General features: G+C 41.2%; 1 protein-coding gene across 1 annotated transcript in view; it reads right to left on the reverse strand.

The window, feature by feature from the left end:
- Nucleotides 1-21,537, reverse strand: part of NCKAP5 (NCK associated protein 5) — a 379,508-nt gene that overhangs the window by 206,192 nt on the left and 151,779 nt on the right. Inside the window, exon 3 of the mRNA XM_074873715.1 lies at nt 21,417-21,476. Coding sequence (XP_074729816.1) covers nt 21,417-21,476 — 60 coding nt within the window. The remainder of the gene's footprint in view (nt 1-21,416; nt 21,477-21,537) is intronic.

Below are 21,537 nucleotides of genomic sequence, written 5' to 3' on the forward strand. Positions count from 1 at the left end.
CTCCTGGAGGACTGCAGCCTGTGGAGAGCCCACGCTGCAGCTGGGGAAACTTGTGAGGAGGAAGGTCCAGCGGAGAGGGACTGTCATGGACTGACTTCAACCCACATCCCCATCCCCCTTCATGGCTCTGCGGGGGAAGCTGGGGAACCAAATTCCCCAAACTGCACTTTGTAAACTGTTGTTTTAAATTTGCGTTTGTTTTACATTATCCAAACCTATTTTAATTGGCAATAAATAACATTAATCTTCCCCAAGCTGAGTTTGTTTCATCTTTATCTTGACCCATGAGATTTTCATCTTATTTTTTTCCCCCTGTCCTGTTGAGGAGGGGGAGTGAGAGAGCAGCTGGGTGGGCACCTGGCAGCCAGCCAAAGTCAACGCACCACACCAGAGTACTTTATTTTTAACTTTTTATCTGGCAGATAAAAATCATACTACTCCTTTGATCAATAATATTATCTATATGTTAAGCAAAAATGTAGCTGTTCATCAAGATTTCCAACTATAGATAATAGCAAGTGAAAACTTAAAGGGATTCAGTATACACACGCCATGCACACTGTACAGGGTGTTGCTATTCATAAGGGAGCCTGCCCATCTGCATACGAACTGGTCCCTCCTTCTTCTGTTTAGCTTGAGTCTTATGAAAAGCAACTCTTAAGAACAGCTAGGTATAGTTGGACTGATTAGTTCAAATATCAAAAAAGTCTTAAAAGGGGCACAAATACAATATCATCTTTAAGGTTACCTTATAAGTAGTAAAAAGGGCTTCTGTTTAAATAGAAATAAGATTCTTCTGAATTCTTGAATTTGTTCTTTGTTTCCCCAGTGCATCATAAGAAGGTTTTACTGTGGTACTACTGATTATGCTAACATGGGAGCACTATTTTGTCAAAAAAAGCCTACATGAGAATATTTAACACAGGCTTAATGTTGCTCAAAATCAGGCTAATAACCTTCACATTAATTTTTTAACAAGTATTTTAAAGCATTTGCTAAAGAGGGTCACAATTTCTGTGTAATTAATATTGATTTCAAACAGATACTTTGCAATGAATTTAAATGAGGGGGGAAAAAAGAATAAAATTTTTTTTGTTTACAGTTTGAAGTACCATTAAGTCATTGCTAACCTAAACTGAGTATTTATGTATGTTCTAATACATTTTCTGATGCTATGCATCTGATACCTCAGCATAAAAGTCCTAATTCAATAGAATCATAGTCTGGTCTGTAACACAACATCCTACTAGCGAAAGAGAATCAACTGGCCATAAAAGTAGACAACAACACCACCACCACAAAAGTAGCAACAATGACAGAATTAAGTTAATAAATAGCAACTACCAGAAGCACATTAAAATCAGTTTTTCTAGCAAATCAATGCCCAATACTGTTATGAATAAATATGCATATTCAAAGTTCTCAAAAACTATTTTATCACTCTTGTACGTCACTTTTGAAAGACTGCTGTAGGCAGGAGCCATGGAACAGCCTGGGATAAGGGATGAGAGAGAGGGTGAAACAGTTCCATTTTTCAATAATTAATTATGAAATATTAATTGAAATAGAAACTTGAATTTGCAGCTTGGTCTCCCAGTTGGTTACTTTAATAAAGTAACTCATTTTTTCCAATGCAATGAACATTTAATTCCCTCAACATAATGCATGATGATCAAATGGTATTTGTTCAAGTGCCGCAGAGTGTACCTGAGCCCCAGCTGCCCACGGCCCAAGCTGTTGGTTAAAGGGAAGTACCAAGTGTTCTCTACATTACAGATATTTTGTGAGAGCTTGTGTTTGGGTCCTGCAAAAAAAAACAGAACAGGTTAAGGTGTCTGACGTGGTTCACCCTCACCTGTCTTACACAAAAGGAGGGTGAAATCTCTTTGGTGTGGTCACCTCCAGAGGCAGAGGGGTCTACCTGCTTGTCACCCTCCTGCAAAGCCTGGGGCTGCCATGTGAGGCAGAAATCCTCCCTCCAAACCCTCCTTGTGCAACCTGATCCCAAACCCAGCACAGAGGAGACTACAGTCCGCTGTCTGTCTAAAATTATTTCACTCACAGATGACAGGAAAGAAATGTGATTACAAGAACAGAGAGCAGATACCATTTTTTATTTCACCATAAATTGCACCAGGTACTGTATTTTCATTCAAATTAAAATGAGTCAAACTTCAGAGTGTCCTTTGTTTGCTCCTCATTGATCGCTGTTAAACCAAATGTTTCTCATTCTGTAATCAATACTTCTCTGCAAAAATAAACCGAGGCACTGACAAACAACTTTGCAGCACATTGCAGCATTCCTTGTAGTGGACTTTGACAGCTTGAAAAAACACTACCCCAAAGAGTGGGGGAAAAAAGTGCATTGCTTATTGTGCTTATTACAGTTTTTACAGGCTGCTTACAGTTGAATCATTTTACTGTAACAAGACTTTATTAAATTAGCCAGCTATTGAAACCAGAGCTTTCCGACAGTGGCAGTTAATATGCCTTTGTCCCTTGTTACTGTTTCCAGCTATACTGGGAATACTGACAAATACCCTCAAACACTCAAAGCTTTCCCAGGCATGAAGTTATAGGTGTATTTAAAGCACAGTGAAGCATTAAGGTATAAACAGTAATAACTTAAGCACTTGGAGGGTTCATGGAGGGAGAGGTAGCTTTATTTCCACATCTCTTTAAAATAAGAAAGTTAAGGGTGAAGTTGTGTGGCTGCTTTGTAATCAAAATGAATTACCCTTTCACTTGATACAGATTTGTACTACAGAGACGAAAGAAAACTCCTTGATTTATATTAGACCTCTACTTTTTTCCCCAATTATATGATGTAATCATTTTTCCTAAACTTATTCCCGCTAAAGCTCTCCAACAGCAAGATATAAATAGTGTAAAAAGCCGTATCTTAATTTTAGGCTGGTATCTTCTAGCTTTTTCATTCCAATAAGAAAAAATGATGGTTCTTTAAAACAAGATTCTGCTCCCAAAATGACAGGCTGCCCAAATAAACCATGAAAATATAATTGACACTAAACAACTTGTATGAGCATTTTCTAAAACTGCCTTGAAAACAGTTAAAGTAAATAATTTGAAGCAAATAATTTATTTTCCACTATGAAATTTTAATATGCTAATACATCTCTCTCTTTGGCCCCATATCAGACTAGCATGTGTATCATGACTACCAGATGTAAACTTCAAGCTCTGCGTGGCTCTAAGATGAATAGCAAGATAGGAAAGGTTTATTATTATTAGTGATATTTTAGTGACAGTAGTTTACACACTTTATATTCTTGGGTGATAACATTGCTCCAGACAATTCAAGTAAATTAGAAACTCTTTCTTGGTGGTGTTACTCCTTCCAAATAAAATAAGATGCTAGCTTTCATTGTGCACTAGCTCAAAATTGCCACCATGTGGCAGGACAGCAACCTAATTTAGAATTATTTATACTGCACTGATATGGTTTTAATTGCATCTGTACGACAGAATAACTGCTGTGCTGAAGCTCCTTTATCATTGCAAGCCTACGATTAATCTGAATTAGGCAGGCTATTACACGAGCAGTACTGTATATATAGTTGGAGTTGTGACAACATTTATTTTACAGAAAAAAAAATTAAATAATTCATAAAACCTTTCCGCGCAGAGCTAGACGGCTAGCAGAGCTGTCTGCCCATCGCTTTCAAGAGCTATCGTATATGGCCAGCCCTCTGAAAGGGAGCTCTTACTGCCCAGCAGTTCTTCATTTCTGTGAAACACACAATGACAGGCCACACAAAATTGGAGTCACTTTTAAAAAAAAAATTAAATACCAAAAAATCCCACTCACAGTCTTCCAGAAACTAATAAACTGAAGCCAACTATGTGGACCTCTTTTACCGCCTTTCCTGGAGACTCACTTATAGACGCAGTGGTTATACACAATCCGTGACAGCAATATATGCACGGGCATGCTCTATGCAGGTGAAACACCTGCATCCCCAGTACCTATCATTCCCTCAACTTCTTAAAGGTCATCTCTGTATCATATTTTCAATGTTGAATGAAGGCAAACAATACATATTTTGATAATCCTAATAAAACAATTGCTATTCATTCAAATTCACAATTGATAGCCCAATTTCAAAGACTTGTATTGATCCTCAGTTTTAGCATAATTGTTTTTTCCATTTTAGACATTATTTCCTTATAGGGGGAGGGGCGTAGAGAGAATACTCTTAGTGAACCTGAAAGTCCCACATAGTCAGATCACGGATTTTTTTTTTAATTATTCATCTTAAAATGATAACACTTTAAAAAAATGAATTTGCAAATGTAACTGAGCTTCTAATAGCTTCTACAGACAGTAATTAAAGAAATCTCATTTCTCTAAATTAAACATAATTAAATGTTTTCCAAGATCAAATAGAAACTTGTAAACAATATTAAGACAGACATAATTCGTATGAATACCTAGTATTCAGAAGTGTGAGGAAAAAACCTCTGTCAATACCAAAATGAAAAACAGTGGCATTAATAAGTAATATAATGTAAAAATTTTTTTCCCTGATACATTTTAGATTATAACGGCTAATTATAATTCCAAGTCTTTGCTACATGGAGATTTTTTTTGTAAGGTGACTTGCATTATATTAAGATGTCTAACCAAGCATAAAGGTGTGTGTTTGTTTTTTATACTGGGTATATATCATATTTTCTTATTAGAAACAAAGTTTTATAACCAATGTAACTTGTTTACAATAAGCCTTTATTAATTCAGTTGCAAACAAGCAAAAATCCTGAGTCTGTGCCAGTTCATGTTTCCCACTTGCTTGATTCAAGAAAATTTATAATAATGATATTTGAACCATAAAACAGCACAAAAGAGTGTGTGTAAACAACAACTTGCAAGATCCAACTCATCTGGGCCAGCAAAGTGTCAACTGTTTGATTCACCCACAATTTTCTATCAGATCTGCAATTCCTGAACCCTTCCTAATGGGATATCAATGTAGCAATGTATGAAACACAGAAGGTTAGGCTGTCTGGCAAAACAAAGGCTCCCAGTCACAGATATATAACTGAGGCTTTGCAATTTGAGTTTTTCATCAGAGCAACACTGCATCTTTGAATAAATAGAAGTGACAACAAAACATTAAGCAGTAACACAGCTACAGCCTGCATTTATACATCTAAAGACTTCACAGACTTGAGGAGCTACATCTGTAGAGCTGAATGCTCGACTGATGACTGACTGCAAATCTCTGTCACTCTCTGGTAGATTTATTTAAATAAATGGGCCATAGGACTGAACTCCCCACTCACAGAACTAAGATTAGAAATAAATGAACCCAGGTGATTTAGAAAAGGATCCAGGTTCAAGAAAGTGCCTTACTCCATAGGATATTGGCTATACTTGGTGATCAGAAACTCCACCTTGGATGAGAAGTCTTGCAGTGAGGGCCAGAAGATTGACCTGAAGTTCTCTCAAGTGCATTACATGTTCTTTGGACCTTCTGTGACCTACAGTAACGCTTTCAAAACAACTGTACACTGTATAGGTGCATGGGAGGAGCTCTAGGCCATATGATTTAGGGTGGTTTCCACATTTGCACTTGCTGAGATTACATTTATTTTTTGATATGGCATGGTTTTGTTTTAGAGTTAAGTAATAGATATTTGCTGTCCGTTTGGATGAAATTCCATAGACTTGAAGAGGAAAGAGGGAAGAGATTCCTTGAGCTCTGTAAACCAGTGTAGTCCCACAGCTGATACTCTTTCAAAATTTAAGAAAGATTTTCAACGGGGTGTTTAAAAGGCAGGCAGTTTCCAGATCTTGTCTGCATTGCTCAGAGTGTCTGTACAAGATAATCCCATGAACTATGGCAGCCAGTGGTCAGTTCGGACTCAGAAAATTTATTAAAGTTCCCTTTAAACCAGTAACAATATTTTGATAAGCCCCCATGTAAACACTACCGCAAAACAGTATTTTTGGCATACTTGCAAATGGCTATAAAGTCTAGACAGTGGGGAGAAAGAAGCCATGAATTTGTAGTCATGCTGTACTCTGACTTCTGAAACACCGATGCCTATCTATTTAAGGGGACTCACTACAGTGGAATAGTGCCCTGCCAGAAATAAAGCACAGTCTGTAGAAAGGGTAGAAGACAAGGAGCAGGGAAAAAGACAATGAAAGGTGACACGTCACTCAAGCTACACTGTATACACAATACCTGGTATTGATTTTAACCTATGGAATTCATATGAAGAAATACAGTATCTGCAGTATTTATTCCTACGCTTTCTAAAGTGTTCAGTGAAGGGACACAGTCCCAGACCACGAGTAACAAGGAGGACACAGCCACCAGGTTTCTTCCAGATCCAGCTGGAATGGTAGAAGAGGTCACTGTCCCACTCTGATCACTCCTGACCATTAGCTGGAGGTCACCAGTCTTTCAAGTCAGCAGGGAATTGCCTGAGGCTCAGGATGGGGTACAAGGCAGGCGGTTTAACTGAACCCGCTACCAGATGTGCTTTGAAGTAACCTGGCAGGCTGTGCAATGAAGCAGAAGATGCAGCGGCAGGATAATCCCCACCCACTCCACTGGGGTGACAGCACCCCCCGCAGGCAGACAGTAACATTCTAAAGGACTTTTGCTTACCTGCAATGCCTGTGTGCCTGCATGCAAAGCAAATGGGTTTTCTCCTCTCCAACTGACCAACATGTTCTTTAGATGATATAAATGGTTTCCTTTCTAAGGGACAGAATGCTCACAGAACAAATGGGCATGTGGCTGAATCAAGCGTTTCCCACTTGGATCTGTATTAGTGAGATAGGAGTTAGGCAGCAGGATACACATAGAATAAGCATTAGAAAAAACCCACACTTCTAAGAGTTTCATTTGGCTTTAATGGATCGGCCAGTGGAACTCGGTTTTGTTGCTCCAGGGAGCTCTGGGATTTACTCACAAGCTAGGAGTACCATGTGTTTCTTGCCCTGATGCTGGGGAGAGTTAAGGCTTCTTCACTTTCTGAGCTTTTCATGAATGTATGTGTATTTCCTGCTAATAAATAGGATATCAAGAAGTTAACTGAAAGAGATGTAAGGCTAAAGAAAAATTGGGAGGATGAGAGAAGTAGAACTTAACCATGCCAGTTGTGAGAAGTGGCTCAGAATGGTTTGCAGTGCCACCAGATCCCCATGGATCTGGGATACGCCAATATTTTAAGTTTTCATACACACACTTGTATTTGCCTTTCTCAGCTGACACAGCCAACACCTCCAGCATCACTACTTTGCTGCTAGCTACCTTTCTGTACAGCATTTCTTTTTCCCAGGCTCTTTACAGCATTGCTCATGAACATGTCAGATCTTATCACAATTTTGCTATGTACAGTTGTATACTCCATTTATGGTTGGTAAGTAACTGCAAAAAAAGATACCTTATTTACTCAGCTGTTCCTTGCATGTATTCCAGAGTCCTATCGCTTTAGATTTCTGACAAACGTACCTCTTTTTCACAGTCACTACTTTAGCACTGCAGGCACTGCTATAGGCAATAGGGAAATGCAGTGGTTTTTCTGTTGGCTGGCGCATCTTCAATGGTATTTTTAACAAGAGCTGCCACTGCAAAATCTTTATTAGTGCTGACAATGCACACATGCAGAAGAACTGACTCGACTTTCAGGGGCCAGACTGAGTTTGTAAGTCTGGTACCTGGGAGAACTTGAAAAAATAAAACAAGTTTGCATGCTGTTTTTAATTCATTCACTGGTTAAACTGGAGTAATTAAAAGACTCTGTCTCCACCTGATATCATTTTGCAGCATCACTTTTCAGTAACATGAACATGTCTGTTCATGTTTCCAGAGTCCAAATTCAGCTCAACTCTAAGTGCCAGACAGACTCTCCTCCTTTAGACACCTTTTCTTACTAGAATACATAGGCTAGATACCCTTCTACAGCAGAAGATCAAAAACAGATATAAAAACTCTGACATTAAGTCCTCTGGTCTTCATTTCCATGTTTATCATTCTACATGAGATGTAACTGGTTTATTGTACCTAACCATAGTTTATTCTAATCTATTAATTGCACGTGGTCATGTACACATCTCTCATTTAAGACACAACTAAAAAAAATCTGCTGGGTTTTTTTTCAACTTAAAACCAAGTGTTGACAATTACAATTATTAGTTTGATTTTCTTGAAGAGAAAAAAGAAAATATACTTCGTTTTCTACAGAAAATAGCAACTACTAAAACCAAAGAGTGCAGCTCAAGGACAGCCGGGGCTGCAGTGACCATGAAATGATGTAGTTCAAGATCCTTAGGGGAGCGAGGAGGGCACACAACAAGCTCGCTACCCCAGATTCAGGAGAGCAGACTTTGGCCTCTTCAGGGATCTTCTTGGTGGAGTACCATGGAACAAAGACCTGAAGGGAGGAGGGGCCCAAGAAAGCTGGTTAGTATTCAAGGATCATCTCTCCAAGCTCATGAGTGATGCATCCTGACAAAGAGGATGTCAGGTAAAAATGCCAGGAGGCCTGCAGGGATGAACAAGCAGCTCCTGGACAAACTCAAACACAAAAAGGAGCTACAGAGGGTGGAAGCAAGGACAGGTAGTCTGGGAGGAATACAGAGAAACTGTCTGAGCAGCCAGGGCTCGGGTTAGGAAGGCCAAAGCCCTGAGAGAATTCAATATGGCTAGGGATGTCTAGGGCAACAAGAAAAGTTTCTATAGGTACATTGGTGAAAAAAGGAAGACTAGGGAAAATGTGGGCCCTCTCTGGAAGGAAATGGGAGACCTGGTTACCCGGGATATGGAGAAGGCTGAGGTATTCAATGACTTTTTTGCCTCAGTCTTCACCAAGTGCTCCAGCCACACCACCCAAGTCGCAGAAGGCCAAGGCAGGGACTGGGAGAATGAAGAACCACCCTCTGTAGGGGAAGATCAGGGTCGAGACCATCTAAGGAACCTGAAGGTGCACAAGTTCATGGGATCTGAGGATTTGCATCCGTGGGTCCTGAGGGAAGTGGCGATTGAAGTGTCTAAGCCACTATCCATCATATTTGAGAAGTCGTGGCAGTCCGGTGACGCTCCCACCGGCTAGAAAAGGGGAAATATAAACCCCATTTTTAAAAAGGGAAAAAAGGGAAACTACAGGCCAGTCAGACTCACCTCTGTGCCCAGAAAGATCATGGAGCAGATCCTCCTGTAAACTATGCTAGCAGACATGGAAAATAAGGAGGAGATTGGTGACAATAGGGTTACAGCATTGGTGGATAAGGAAAGAGCAACGGACCCATCTACCTTGACTTGTACAAAGCATGTGAGACTGTCACACATGACATCCCTGTCTCTAGATTGAAGAGACATGGATTTGATGGGTGAACCACTCAGGGAATAAGGAATTGGCTGGGTGGTGGCAGTCAAAGAGTTGTGGTCAACAACTCAATGTCCAAGTGGAGAGCAGTGACAAGTGACGTTCCTCAGGGGTCGGTGTTGGGAGCAGTGCTGTTTGACATCTTTGTTGGTGACATGGACAGTGGGATCGAGTGCACCCTCAGCAAGTTTGCTGATGACACCGAGCTGTGTTGGTGCGGTCGACATGCTGGAGGGAAGGGATGTGCCATCCAGAGGGACCTGGACAGGCTGGAGAGGTGGGACCGTGCAAACCTCATGGAGTTCAACAAGGCCAAGGGCAAGGTCCTGCCCATGGGTCGGGGCAATCCCAAGCACAAATACAGGCTGAGGGGTTGTGAGTGGATTGAGAACAGCCCTGCAGAGAAGGACTTGGGGTTACTAGTGGATGGAGAACTGACCGTGAGCCAGTGATGTGCACTTGTAGCCCAGAAAGCCAACCGTGTCCTGGGCTGCATCAAGAGAAGTGTGGCCAGCAGGTCGAGGGAGGGGATTCTCCCCCTCTGCTCAGCTCTTGTGAGACCCCACCTGCAGTGCTGTGTCCAGCTCTGGGGCCCCCAACAGAAGAAGGACATGGACCTGCTCGAGCAGGTCCAGAGGAGGCCACAAGGATGCTCAGGGGGCTGGAGCACCTCCCCTGTGAGGACAGGCTGAGAGAGTTGGGGGTGTTCAGCCCAGAGAAGAGAAGGCTCCAGGGATACCTTATAGCGGCCTCCCAGTACTTAAAGGGGCTACAAGAAAGATTTATTAGGGAGTATAGGGATAGGACAAAGGGTAACAGTTTTAAACTGGAAGAGGGTAGATTTAGATGAGATATAAGGAAGAAGTTCTTTCCTGTGAGGGTGGTGAGACACTGGCACAGGTTGTCCAGAGAAGCTGTGGCTGCCCCCTCCCTGGAAGGGTTCAAGGCCAGGTTGGACGGGGCTTTGAGCAACCTGGGCTAGTGGAAGGTGTCCCTGTCCACGGCAGGGGGTTGGGACTAGGTGATCTTTAAGGTCCCTTCCAACCCAAACTATTCTAGGATTCTATGATTCTGTAAGTACCACTGGTCCTGCTCCTGCCCAAGCATCTATATGTAGGTCAGTAGCTACGTGAAAAGAACAAAACTAAGAAAAGTTTCTCCTTCCTGTCTCTATTAGATTAAACACATTCCCAGAAGTTGATATTCTTGTTTCCTGGGGGTTCACAAGGATATTTCTGCTAACCTGTTTATGTTCCTTCCAAAGATCTTCCTTTTGAAATGCATTAGATCGCACACATTCTTCACACCCCGACTTCCACTCACCTCCTCCTACATTTTACAGTTTGTGAACAGGTTTCCCTTATCAACTGACAGAAGATACAACCACTGGAAACTTGCCTTTAGACTATCACAGCTGACAACTCTCTAAGTCTAGTTTTAGTATGAAATTACTCTTCAGCTTCTCATTTAATGCAAGTATTTCCTACAATATCTCTGACATCAAAAGTTTTCCCTTCTGGCATGGTTTATTATCAATGACATAGGGAAATCGTACATGATGGAAGATTTACAACAACAACCTGGGAATTCTGACCCACTCCTCTAGTGATGTCCATGGAAAAAGTTTCTTAAATGGAAAACTGTGCCAGTCACTGTTGCAGGGCACTTTTTAATAGATACTACCAGGAACAGGATGTTCCCAAGAGATAATAATTCTTTCCTGACACTCAGAAATCATTCTAAATAAGCATTGTCACCATGGATGCTGATCACGAATGTGCAGTGTAAAGATGTAATTACAAAATGACAGTCGTGTGGACGGCGCACACAGAGCCAAATCCCCTCTCAGTATTCATCCCAAGTCGCTGGGCTGTGATTATTCATGGCACATCAGCACCCCAGGCACCAAGCAGCAATCAGCACTATTTAGACGCCCGGTAAGACCCTGTCTCTTCCCTGAAGAGTTCACTATCTACACAGTAAAGCAGAGGAACAGCGGAAGAGTCAGAATAAACCCTGTTTCACAAACGAGCAATTTAGATCAGAAATTAAATATTTTCCAAGATAATAAAGGATTCGGGTGGCAAAGGTAGTAACAGGCCTTGTACAGCACCAAAGTTAAAGAACACAGCCCTTAATGAATATAGCGAAGAGCAGTTTTAAGCACCTCGTTATTTAAAGTCACACCAGGGTACTGTGCAGAAAGCACAACTTCTCAGTACAATTTAGAGAATGAAGGAAAGCCACTTCACAGCCAGGTAAGGTCCTGTACCAGGCCTGGTACTTTCATTAGTTTTCAAGAATAACTACAGAGTGCATCATGCCAAGCGATATGGAAATAACACAATCCAAACATCACAGTCATTCCCACAGTCTAGACAGTCTCCTCTTGCAGGACATGCAAGCAAGTCTGATCACCAGTTCCAGACTTGGAAAACTATGTAATGAGATCTTCATTATGAAAGATCCTGTAGAGTATCAAAAGAGTATCAAAAGATGCCTTATCACAATGCAAGAGACACAGAGCCAAAACAAACAGAAAGTATGTAAAAGCAAATTCCTGACAAAGCAAAAACTGAATTAAAGCTGATGAGATTGGAGTAGGAAGGGAAAGAAAGGAAGAATCACAGTTGCTAGTTCAAGCTATATGAATCTATACAAAGCTGTGTAAGTTTAGTATAGAAAAACATTATATCCTTACTATGTTTTAGAATTTAAATCTTGAAGAGAAGTTGCAGAGAGAGGTGATTATGCTCTGCCAAGAGAAAAAAACAACAAAACTAATGGGGCTTAATGGCACAAAGAATACACATACCATACACAAAGAATACATGTACAAGAATGGCACAATGAGCTACAACTAGTTTTCATGTCTACCTGCGAAGTGTTCAGTGGTCAGAAACGGGGCAACAGTTTTTCCCGGTTTCTGCTGTCTCTCTTTTATTCACTTCCAACAGCCTACCTTCTGCATGTGTGTGTATATATATATATATAATGTTTGTCTCTGCCCAGAGGGAACTGGACAAGACAACAGTACCCTACCATGCTATCTTGGTGATGTGGAACAATTATGGAACAGGGCTCCATTGCGCTAGATGCTGCACAAAGACTTGCTGCAGTAAAGAGTTTTTACTCTAACATGAGGCAATCTAAAGCACTGCTTGAGCTGACTCGTTCCAAGGGTCAGGACCGACTTTATGGAGAGCACTGCATTTGTTTAAATAAATGGGCTTTTAATGGAAGCAGCACAACTGAGCAATACTCTTGGTACATAAATTTTGTCCTTCCTTATACAGAAACTTTCTCTCCCTCCCAATAATCTTTTCTGTCCTATTTGGGGAAAAAAGGTCATTTTTCTGGACTCAGACAAAAAACCCTTTAGTTTGTGCAGGGACTAGTGCCACATATCACAAAAAATACAAATCACTAGAGTGATACTTAAGTTCACCTTTAGATGACAACAACAATGAAGAAATTAGATGGTACTCCCTGTCCCTATCCTGACTGGCTTGATTAGACTGAGGAGAATTTGGGGAATTGGTATTTCTGTACCATCTCATCCTCTCTGCCTTGCTTTCACTATACTTTACAAGAGAAATGAGTAACGAGCCCAAATCACCATGAGGGTGACTGTAATGCACCCCATAGAACCCCTGGAAGAGCTGATACAAATATGGAAACAACAGGAAAAGGCTGGAATTGTTGCAGTGGATATTGTGACCAGATTTGAATCAACTGACTCAAACCAGTAAGACAAAGAGTTTTTATTTGCTCTTACAAGTGGGCCTACAAGATCTAAGAACAAAACCTAAAAATATTAGAAAAGAGGTGTATTTTTAAAAAACATGTATGAACAAAGTCTGAAGATGATAAATTAATGGATTTTTCTCTGTTTCCAGAACTAACACTGCAAACAGACTTTTAGATGGAAGCTACAGTTGCTGGCAAGTATTACATATTCTACACTACCAGTTTAACTACTGGACACAAAACCAAAAACAACTGAAAAACTACTGATTTTTTTTTTACTTGTAATATGCGAATTTCCCCAGCTACTTCAAGAAAAAAGTTGCAACGCCAAGTATATCACAGCAGCTTCACTACTATTAATCTGTATAAATTTACCTTCCTAGTTTGCACAAAATTCAAATTGTTGGCCCTGTGTATACATTCACTTTTCCTCTTCAGATGTTATGACTAATTCTGTCCTAGCCAAGATCCCTTTCTCACACTAGCTAAAACCCAACTGTAAATGTTCTGCCTCTTCAGCCTGCAGATCGGTGGCTCTATTCAGGTCACCCTTGCAAAAATATTAATCCAGTGAGCATGTGGCTTCCTCGAGTCAACTCCTGCCATTGCCTGGAGGAGCTCAGGATTGCAGAGCTTAACCTTTGATATGAAAATGGCTGCAATTCACTGTTATTAGTGCATGGCCACATCACTCCTATTAGGCGGTGAGGTATTGCCTAGAGCGGGATACATCTGTTTCGAGTCATAAAGTGGGATTTGCTTCATGCTGAAGCCAACTGCCACTACGATATTACACACGCCCATAGACACTATGAGACTGCAAGCACCCTTTCTGCATTTCAACATCCCCTGCCTTTGTTATCTAATGTATAAATGGCAACTTCTACTTGAGGGCAATTTAGCTGATATGACATACTTTCTACAGATTGCCTCTGTTTTACTTTCAGACCTTATATAAATGCATTTTTATGCATTTTTTTTTCTGTGTTCAGTGATTCTTATATAATTCTATTTGACTCTTTTATGTCGACTAAATACTTGCAGAAACTCCTTGAAGAGACAGAGCACTTTGGTGAGTTCCAGCTGAGGGGCAAAACTTATTTCTGCTTCTTTGGATAAAGTAATGGTCTTTACAGTGCCAGTGACTACAACATCCTTAGCAAACAGAGCAAGAAAACACCAAAATTGAGGATAGAGTATTGCTGCCCTTGCAACGGCAAGTACCAAGAGCCCCTTCAAAGTCCTGTGTATTTTACAATACTACAGCCAATACCTTCCAGCTCCACAAAACCTAAATCCTAGTGAAGCCAGAAAGGACTGCACTTCCAGCACGCCGCATGTGAATTTTTCACCAGGGCTGGGGAGGTGGGTGTCGTTTCCAATGGCTGCAGCTCCCTCTCCTGGTGGAAAGCCAGAGCCAGGGAGGCCACCAGCCAGGGGAGCGTCCAGCATCTTCCAGACACCCTCACACAATTTCCGTTACACTTTAAATAACACTGGAATGAAAGTAAATTGATCTTAACAAGTTATTGTAGAATCTGGAGAATAAACCGGACCCTGAAATTAACTAACCTGGAAGGAGTAACACAGGCTTTTAAAGGCAGATGATTCTGAGCAGAGGCAATCGGGCTCTCAAGTAGTTCTGTTTCGGGAAGAGGGAGAAACCCAGTTGATTTTTTTCACTGGAAAATGACTGTTGAAGGGTCTCAGCAATTTTAAGTCATAAAGAATCCTTCGATTCATAAAAGTGTTAAACCTGAAAATATCTACATATTTGCAAATTTGAAGCAAACAACAAAAAATACTCAGGACACAAGAAGAACTAAAAAAAATATTTTATTTTAAAACTACTGAATATAAAACTGCAAAGTTGTGAATGAGGACATTTGGCCTAATGGAGTATGAACAATTAATGAGCATTAAACTAGGCTTGTAAAGAATTTCAATAATCATTACTGATCTTAACTACTACTAATGTCAGCGAGTTTCTGTGAGGGCTGTATGATGAAATTTCTAAGAATAAGGAGGTAGACAGCATGGCTAGCTGTGTATAAAGACATAGTTTCGCAGAGAAGCCAGCACAAGGGTCAGATTGCTTCTTTCCAGTTTAGGATATTTAATATTCAAAGAGACGTTTTAAAACAGCGACTTTGCCCCTCTCTCTGCTACTTTCTAATTAAAGCACAGATAGATGTTTTCATAGACGTAAGGACCCTGGAGTTGGGAAAGACAATTTAGCCTTTTGTATCTCATTTTTAACACTTCATTTATTACTAAATATCATCTATTTTTGAATGACCCGGGTGCTTCTGCAACAACAGCCTTCCCAGCTGCTGGAGGCGATTGCAGAGATTCATCACGCTGGTGACAGAAAGCGCCTCCGCGCTAGTGGCAATACATTGTGCTGCCATCTGTAAGACCCCAGCTCAAGAGCAACCTCAGGATTCCCCCTCCTCCATAAAAACCAGATACGTAGTGCAGATGTTAGGAGCTAGGCCTCTGAACATGCTGACCATGCTCCTTTTCAGAGTGCTCCCTGCCAGCTGATTAATGGGGCAGCATTAATATCAGTTGTGGTGCTGACCACAGAGCCAGGATGGTGGCCTGAGACTGAGTGCCCTGGCAGCGCTGAGAGCCAGGAGAGGAAAATGCAGCTCCCTGGAGAAGTGTGGAAAAAGCACAATTTCCTACAATCATGGGCTGCCACTATAACTGTACATTTTCAGCTTCCTACAAAAAAAGATGGAGATTTGGCTTTCTATTTTCAACTTCATTTCACTCAGCTGAACAAAGCATCGTCAAGCCGGAGTGTGATCTCCTCTTTCTTCTTGCCAAAAACTAGCACCCACATTAAAAGTCTAAATTTGAGTGAAAGAGCAAACAACTAAAATTACATACAAAACATGCTGGAGTTTGGAAAAGCGGAGAGTATGGTCAGACTTTCTACTGATTTTAATACTATTTCAATCAAGACCTTTTCTGCACTTCAACACATCCATCTCCATGTGAACACTCCAGTTCGGCAGCATGTGATGAGAAGAGGCAGAGATCTTTTCAAAGCTGATTACTTTAGAAGTTTGGTTTCAATCTGGGAAAAAGACTGGTTTGCACTTTCCCGTGGTTTTGTAAGAGGCTGTTACATATATCTAAACACATTACATTTAAGAAAGTTGTAACAACCAGAAGCGACTCAGTTCCTAGCAATAATGGGATATCTTACTGACGCTGCGATTTTTTTTCTGCCTTTCCTTTTACTTCTTCCACTCTTTATTTAAAAACTTGCAGTCTCTACTGTTTTATAGCAAAAACTGTTTGTAAAGCAAGAATTGTGCTGATCGCATCAAAACTCATTAATATAACTTGTTTTTCCATTATTAGCACCATCTGAGCCTGTTGAAAGCCTTAACCAGGGCTTTAATTTTTCCACAGAGAGCTTTAAATTAATTAGTGGTTTACATGCTAACAAAGAATCTGATACATTCATAAATCAATCTAATGCAGAAGGATTACCAGAGGGTGGAAACCTATTCAGTGGGGACCTCACATTCACTTAACATGGTGGGTTTTTAACAAAAGGGTGCAGGTGCGGAATAGACGGGTACCGGGAAGAGCCCATGATAATCACTTTGCATCACTTAAAGACACAGCAGGACACATGGTAAATCAGAGCCTAGGGCCCACCCTAAGTGAAACCCATGTAGATATAAAAGGCAGTATCATCCCACTTTAACCTTCACAGATAAATTGTCAGAGTGGTACAATTCTTTTTGTGTAGGTTACAGGCCACTGAACTAATGGAAAATAGAGTAGAATTAAAGTACTGGGATGCAGAAGTACAAACTGACCAAACTGTGTAACATATATGTAAATAAAGAAATCGAATAAATAAAACCCCAATGTTTTTCTGCGTAATTATTAAATGAAACCAAGTTATTGATGTAATGTGTATACTTTTGGTTCATTCTAGGTTTTTAATCTAGGTTTCTGCTAACACAACACTAACTCTACTGTATAACCGTGGCAGCATTTTTCTCCTATTTTTTCTAACCTGGCACTGTTCACTGTTAATAACATTTCACAAAAACGAACACTTTACCTGGTCTTGTTCTGTGTCCTAAAGGTCCAAAGTCATGTACTTAAAAGTTTAAAAGAAAAAAAGACTACTTTGATGACTAAAGCAGTTTTTACTCTGTTTTGAAACAAACTTGTGATCTGTTTTGAAAGCTGCTCATTTTAATAATGAAATCTCTGTCACCACAGACACCTGCACAGTCTCCATCAAATGCAGTAAGAACTGTATGTACACATATGAAGTGATCATCATCTTTTCCTTCACAAAAAGGTAAAATATTCTTGATGAGTCAGAAGAAACATGACTAAGAAAATTGTGAACATGCACATTAAGAAATTAAAGGCCATAAGTGACAGGAAGAGACAAATAGCAATCTAGCTCAGTGCTCCTGAAAGTTTCAGTAGATGGATTGGCAGTAAGTAACTGTGAATTTTGATAATGAATAATCAATATTTACCAATGGTGATTCATGAAATAAGAAACCTGAGCAGTTGTCAGGTATTCACAGTCTGAATTTATTCAGTTCTAATTTAGTAATTTATGAATACATACTCAATCCTATATATGAGGTATCAAATTTCCCATACAAATGTATGGAAAAAAACATATTACAGGTTATATGTGTATTTTTGGTGATAAACATTCATCTTGAAATGAAGTATCTTCATTTAATCTTCTATGCTACCTTCCACTAATTAGCTACTTCCAATAATAAATCAGTCATGAAAAATGTAACTCTGGGACATACGAAAAACCACATTTCTTACAGAGAGCGCTGCGGGGCAGACACACTGGTATCGCACACAGTATATTACTACCTGATCTTCAACCTCAGCTGAAGTCTCCTTGGAAAAATGTCTCCTCATAAACATGCATTTCATCATCACTCACCATATGTTATTTATACAGATGTACAAACCCATTTTTTGAGCAAAGATACCACAGTGTAAGTAGTTTCTACAGCACATGCTTCATATTTATTTGTTGTTACTGATTTTATCTACGTGTCCACCTCATTGCAGTGGTTCCTGTGAGACACTGGGTGAACCTGAGCACCAGGAGCCTTTCCCACCCATCTCTTCCAAGGACCACATGCAAAAAGGCAACAGCTGGTTCCAGGTTACAACAAATGCTAACTGATGACCCCCCCATGCAGGGAACCAAACCCTGAATAGCATATTCTCCCCTTAATTTGTGCTGGGAAGGCACTAGGGAAGTGTATCCACAGCTTTCTCACACTGTGATCAAATAGGTGCCAAATGGGAAGCAGGAAGGACAGGGCAAACCCACCGCACCATGTGTCCTTCCAGCACGCTGGTGGCACGGCAGCACACATGGGGACAGGACACACACTCCCTGCCCACTGACTCGCCTCACCCTAAAAATGAGTGGGGGCTGACATAACATGGTCACCTCTTACCCTCATGACCTATCTGTGACTGCAAAACCCGAATAAAATTTATTTTTTTAAAAGAAGCAAGTAACACTAGCAGGTATTTAACGAGGTGCCATCCTGCAAAAGGCTTGAGTGATGCCTTGCTTCCGGGACACAGGGCAGCAGCGTGGCACCACGGTTCCTCGAGCTCTCTGCCCTGCTTCACTCCTGGTATAAGAAATGCTCTCCCCAAGACTGAGCGAGGCATTGGAAGTGGCATTAACGGTGGCATGTGCTGTCACCTGTGCTCTTCCCAAATGAAGGGGTTAGTTCACTGACAACCTTTATGCCAATCTAACTAGCACAACAAACAAAAAAGAAAATGGGAGTAAGTAAAGGCAATTAGCTAATTAGTGATTAAATAAAGCTGTGGCCTGTCACTGGCAGGGGGGCTGCAGGGAGTGCCAGCCCTTTTATCCAGAGTCACAGCCGGTGACAGGAGAGCAAAACCCCTTGGGTGCCCTGCGGCTGGCTGGTACCACCGCCCGGCATCCTCGCCACCTGCCCCAGAGGAGGCCGTGCCGTCTCCGGGGGGATGTCCATCATACCAAAAAGAGCAGCACATGGGATTTGGTACCCTGTTGGCACATTACTGGCTGCCAGCGCTTCTCTGGAGGAAGCCTCACCATTTGCCAAAAGCTTGCTTGCTCAGAATCCCTCAGCAAAATTTCACTGTGAATCTTTCTAAAGTATTTGCCCCCAAACTGGTACGTGCTGCAGGCTCCTTGCTGCATGCCCTGAGAATGCAGTCTACAGAAGTTACTTCATCCCTGGTCTCCCCTGTGTTCAAATACTCCATTTCCTGGACCCTTACTGCTCCCAGCCAAGCAAGTTCATTAATGTTAATTAATGACTGCTGTGTTTCATATTAAAGTCACTGGTTCTAAGCTCTGAGACACAAAGAAGTTTCCATACATCAACAGCTTCCAACGTAATTGTCTCTACAGGCACAATCGTCCTTGGCTGTAGTTGCAGGATAATTGTGGAAATTACCCCTTGGGGAAGAGGGGAAAAGCTACCTAGTATTTACCTTGGGGGAAGATTGCTTCCCCAGAGAGCTACCTATCAGCTCCTAATGGGTTACAACACTCGGCCTCTCAACAAATTATACAAAATTACACTCTGGTTAGCAGGGCTATGTGATTAATCCCACAAGCCCATAGTAAAAGGCAAAAGAAGCGTCTGACCCTCATGGATGAGACCATAAAGTGGGTGCATACACCAAAAGCCTTACCAGCTCTAGAAGGTTAATCAATATTGCTCATTTTATAAAGTCCTGGATTATCCCACTAAGTATATTTTACGCTCAATATATTGTATTATTTCTATGCCTCCAAGGGAAAGCTAGTTTCAAAAAATTAAAGGAAACATTTCAAATAGAGTAAACAGCTCTTCCCAGATTTTGAAATTTGTTTACACTGAAGACTAAAATGCAATTGCAAATCCAGTGCCTGATCTTTGCCATACTTCCTTAGGCAAAATTCCTCCTGGAGGCAGCAGGAGTTTTATCTCAGTCACACACTCTTGGATTGAGGCTTAACCTGATAAAAGTTTGCTTCTCAATTCCTCCAGGACTTCTGCCCCAATACACACAAAACATTACTCAGCGGCCAGTCTCCCCAACTGCTTAAACCCTGTCTCAAAGTCTGCTGGTTGCCAACCCAGCAGGTGTGTCAGGGGTGGTGTTGGGATGGGAGAGGGCAGCAGCTCGCACGGCCAAGCTGGGCACACAGCCGGCGCTCGGCAATACCTGACTGAGCAAACCCTACTCATCTCCTTCCCTTCTCCACAAAGCATTCAGAGTCCAGAAGCCCCTGTCCCAGCACAGCCCCCACATGCAGCCACGGTGAGAGCTGTAGATTCATGGCAGGTTTCTCCTACCTGTCACTTAGGTCCCTCCAAATCTCATTTCACTGTATTAATTGCTAATCATGACTCATAAAATGCACTTACTGGAGGGAGGTGGAATTTCAAGGACCCTGCATCACAGAGCTAACGCAGCACGTGTTCCCCAGAGACCCTCTACAGCTTCTCCCCACTAAGTTAAACAAACTTTGGACCAAATTCTTTCACAGTCAACTATGCAACTCACTCAAATCAGTGGCAGTTTCCTGAGTATGTTCAAGGGGACTGGTATGGGTTTCAAGGTTTTTGAACGTGCTTTATCCCATGGAAGTCTAAGACATTTTATCTGAAGACAGGGACAAACAAACTCCTTAACAGATGGGAAGAGTTCCTTAGATATTAAGTAATTAAGCACACTCAGCACATGTTGGCTCCTAAAGAAAATTGTTTTGAAGAGATAAGGCACTCTATAAATTGAGATATGCGGTTAACCAAAAATCTGCCATTTCAACTTCTGCTCACAAGCCTAATCTCATAAATTGCTACATGAAAAATGAAGATATAAGAAGCATTACATGATTTATAAAATTATCAGATTGAGGGTTTTTTTAAGCTGCCATGCTTGTATTCTTCCATTTTTCTGCAGCTGGCTAAGATTTAACAGGCAAGTAAATCTACTGCATTTTGATCTGAAATTGCCTTTCTGTGCTTGCCGTGCTTCCAATTCCAGTAAGCACCATCAGACGGGAAAAGGAAACAGCTTTTCTTTACCACAGCTTTTCCAAGGAAGCCTTGAGTTTCCTCAGATTTTTATGAATACATCGTTGGCAACCCATCATTATGTCCAAGACAGCCTTAATGCTCCGGTGACCACCTTCAGCACGACAAAACGCACCTAAGGCCTGAAGTAGTAAGACAAGAATTGCAAAGCAGCGAGTTGCCGCAGCTTACCATTGCTCCTTCACTCTTACTTTGTGCAACTTCTCGCTGCAGCCGAGCCACAGACAGCTTCTCCCTATGGAAAGAAAAGTGTGTGAATAGCAGTTCATTTTTCACTGGAGGAGAGAACGCA

This window comes from Strix uralensis, chromosome 6 (assembly GCF_047716275.1).
Source record: "Strix uralensis isolate ZFMK-TIS-50842 chromosome 6, bStrUra1, whole genome shotgun sequence".
Classification (NCBI taxonomy): domain Eukaryota; kingdom Metazoa; phylum Chordata; class Aves; order Strigiformes; family Strigidae; genus Strix; species Strix uralensis.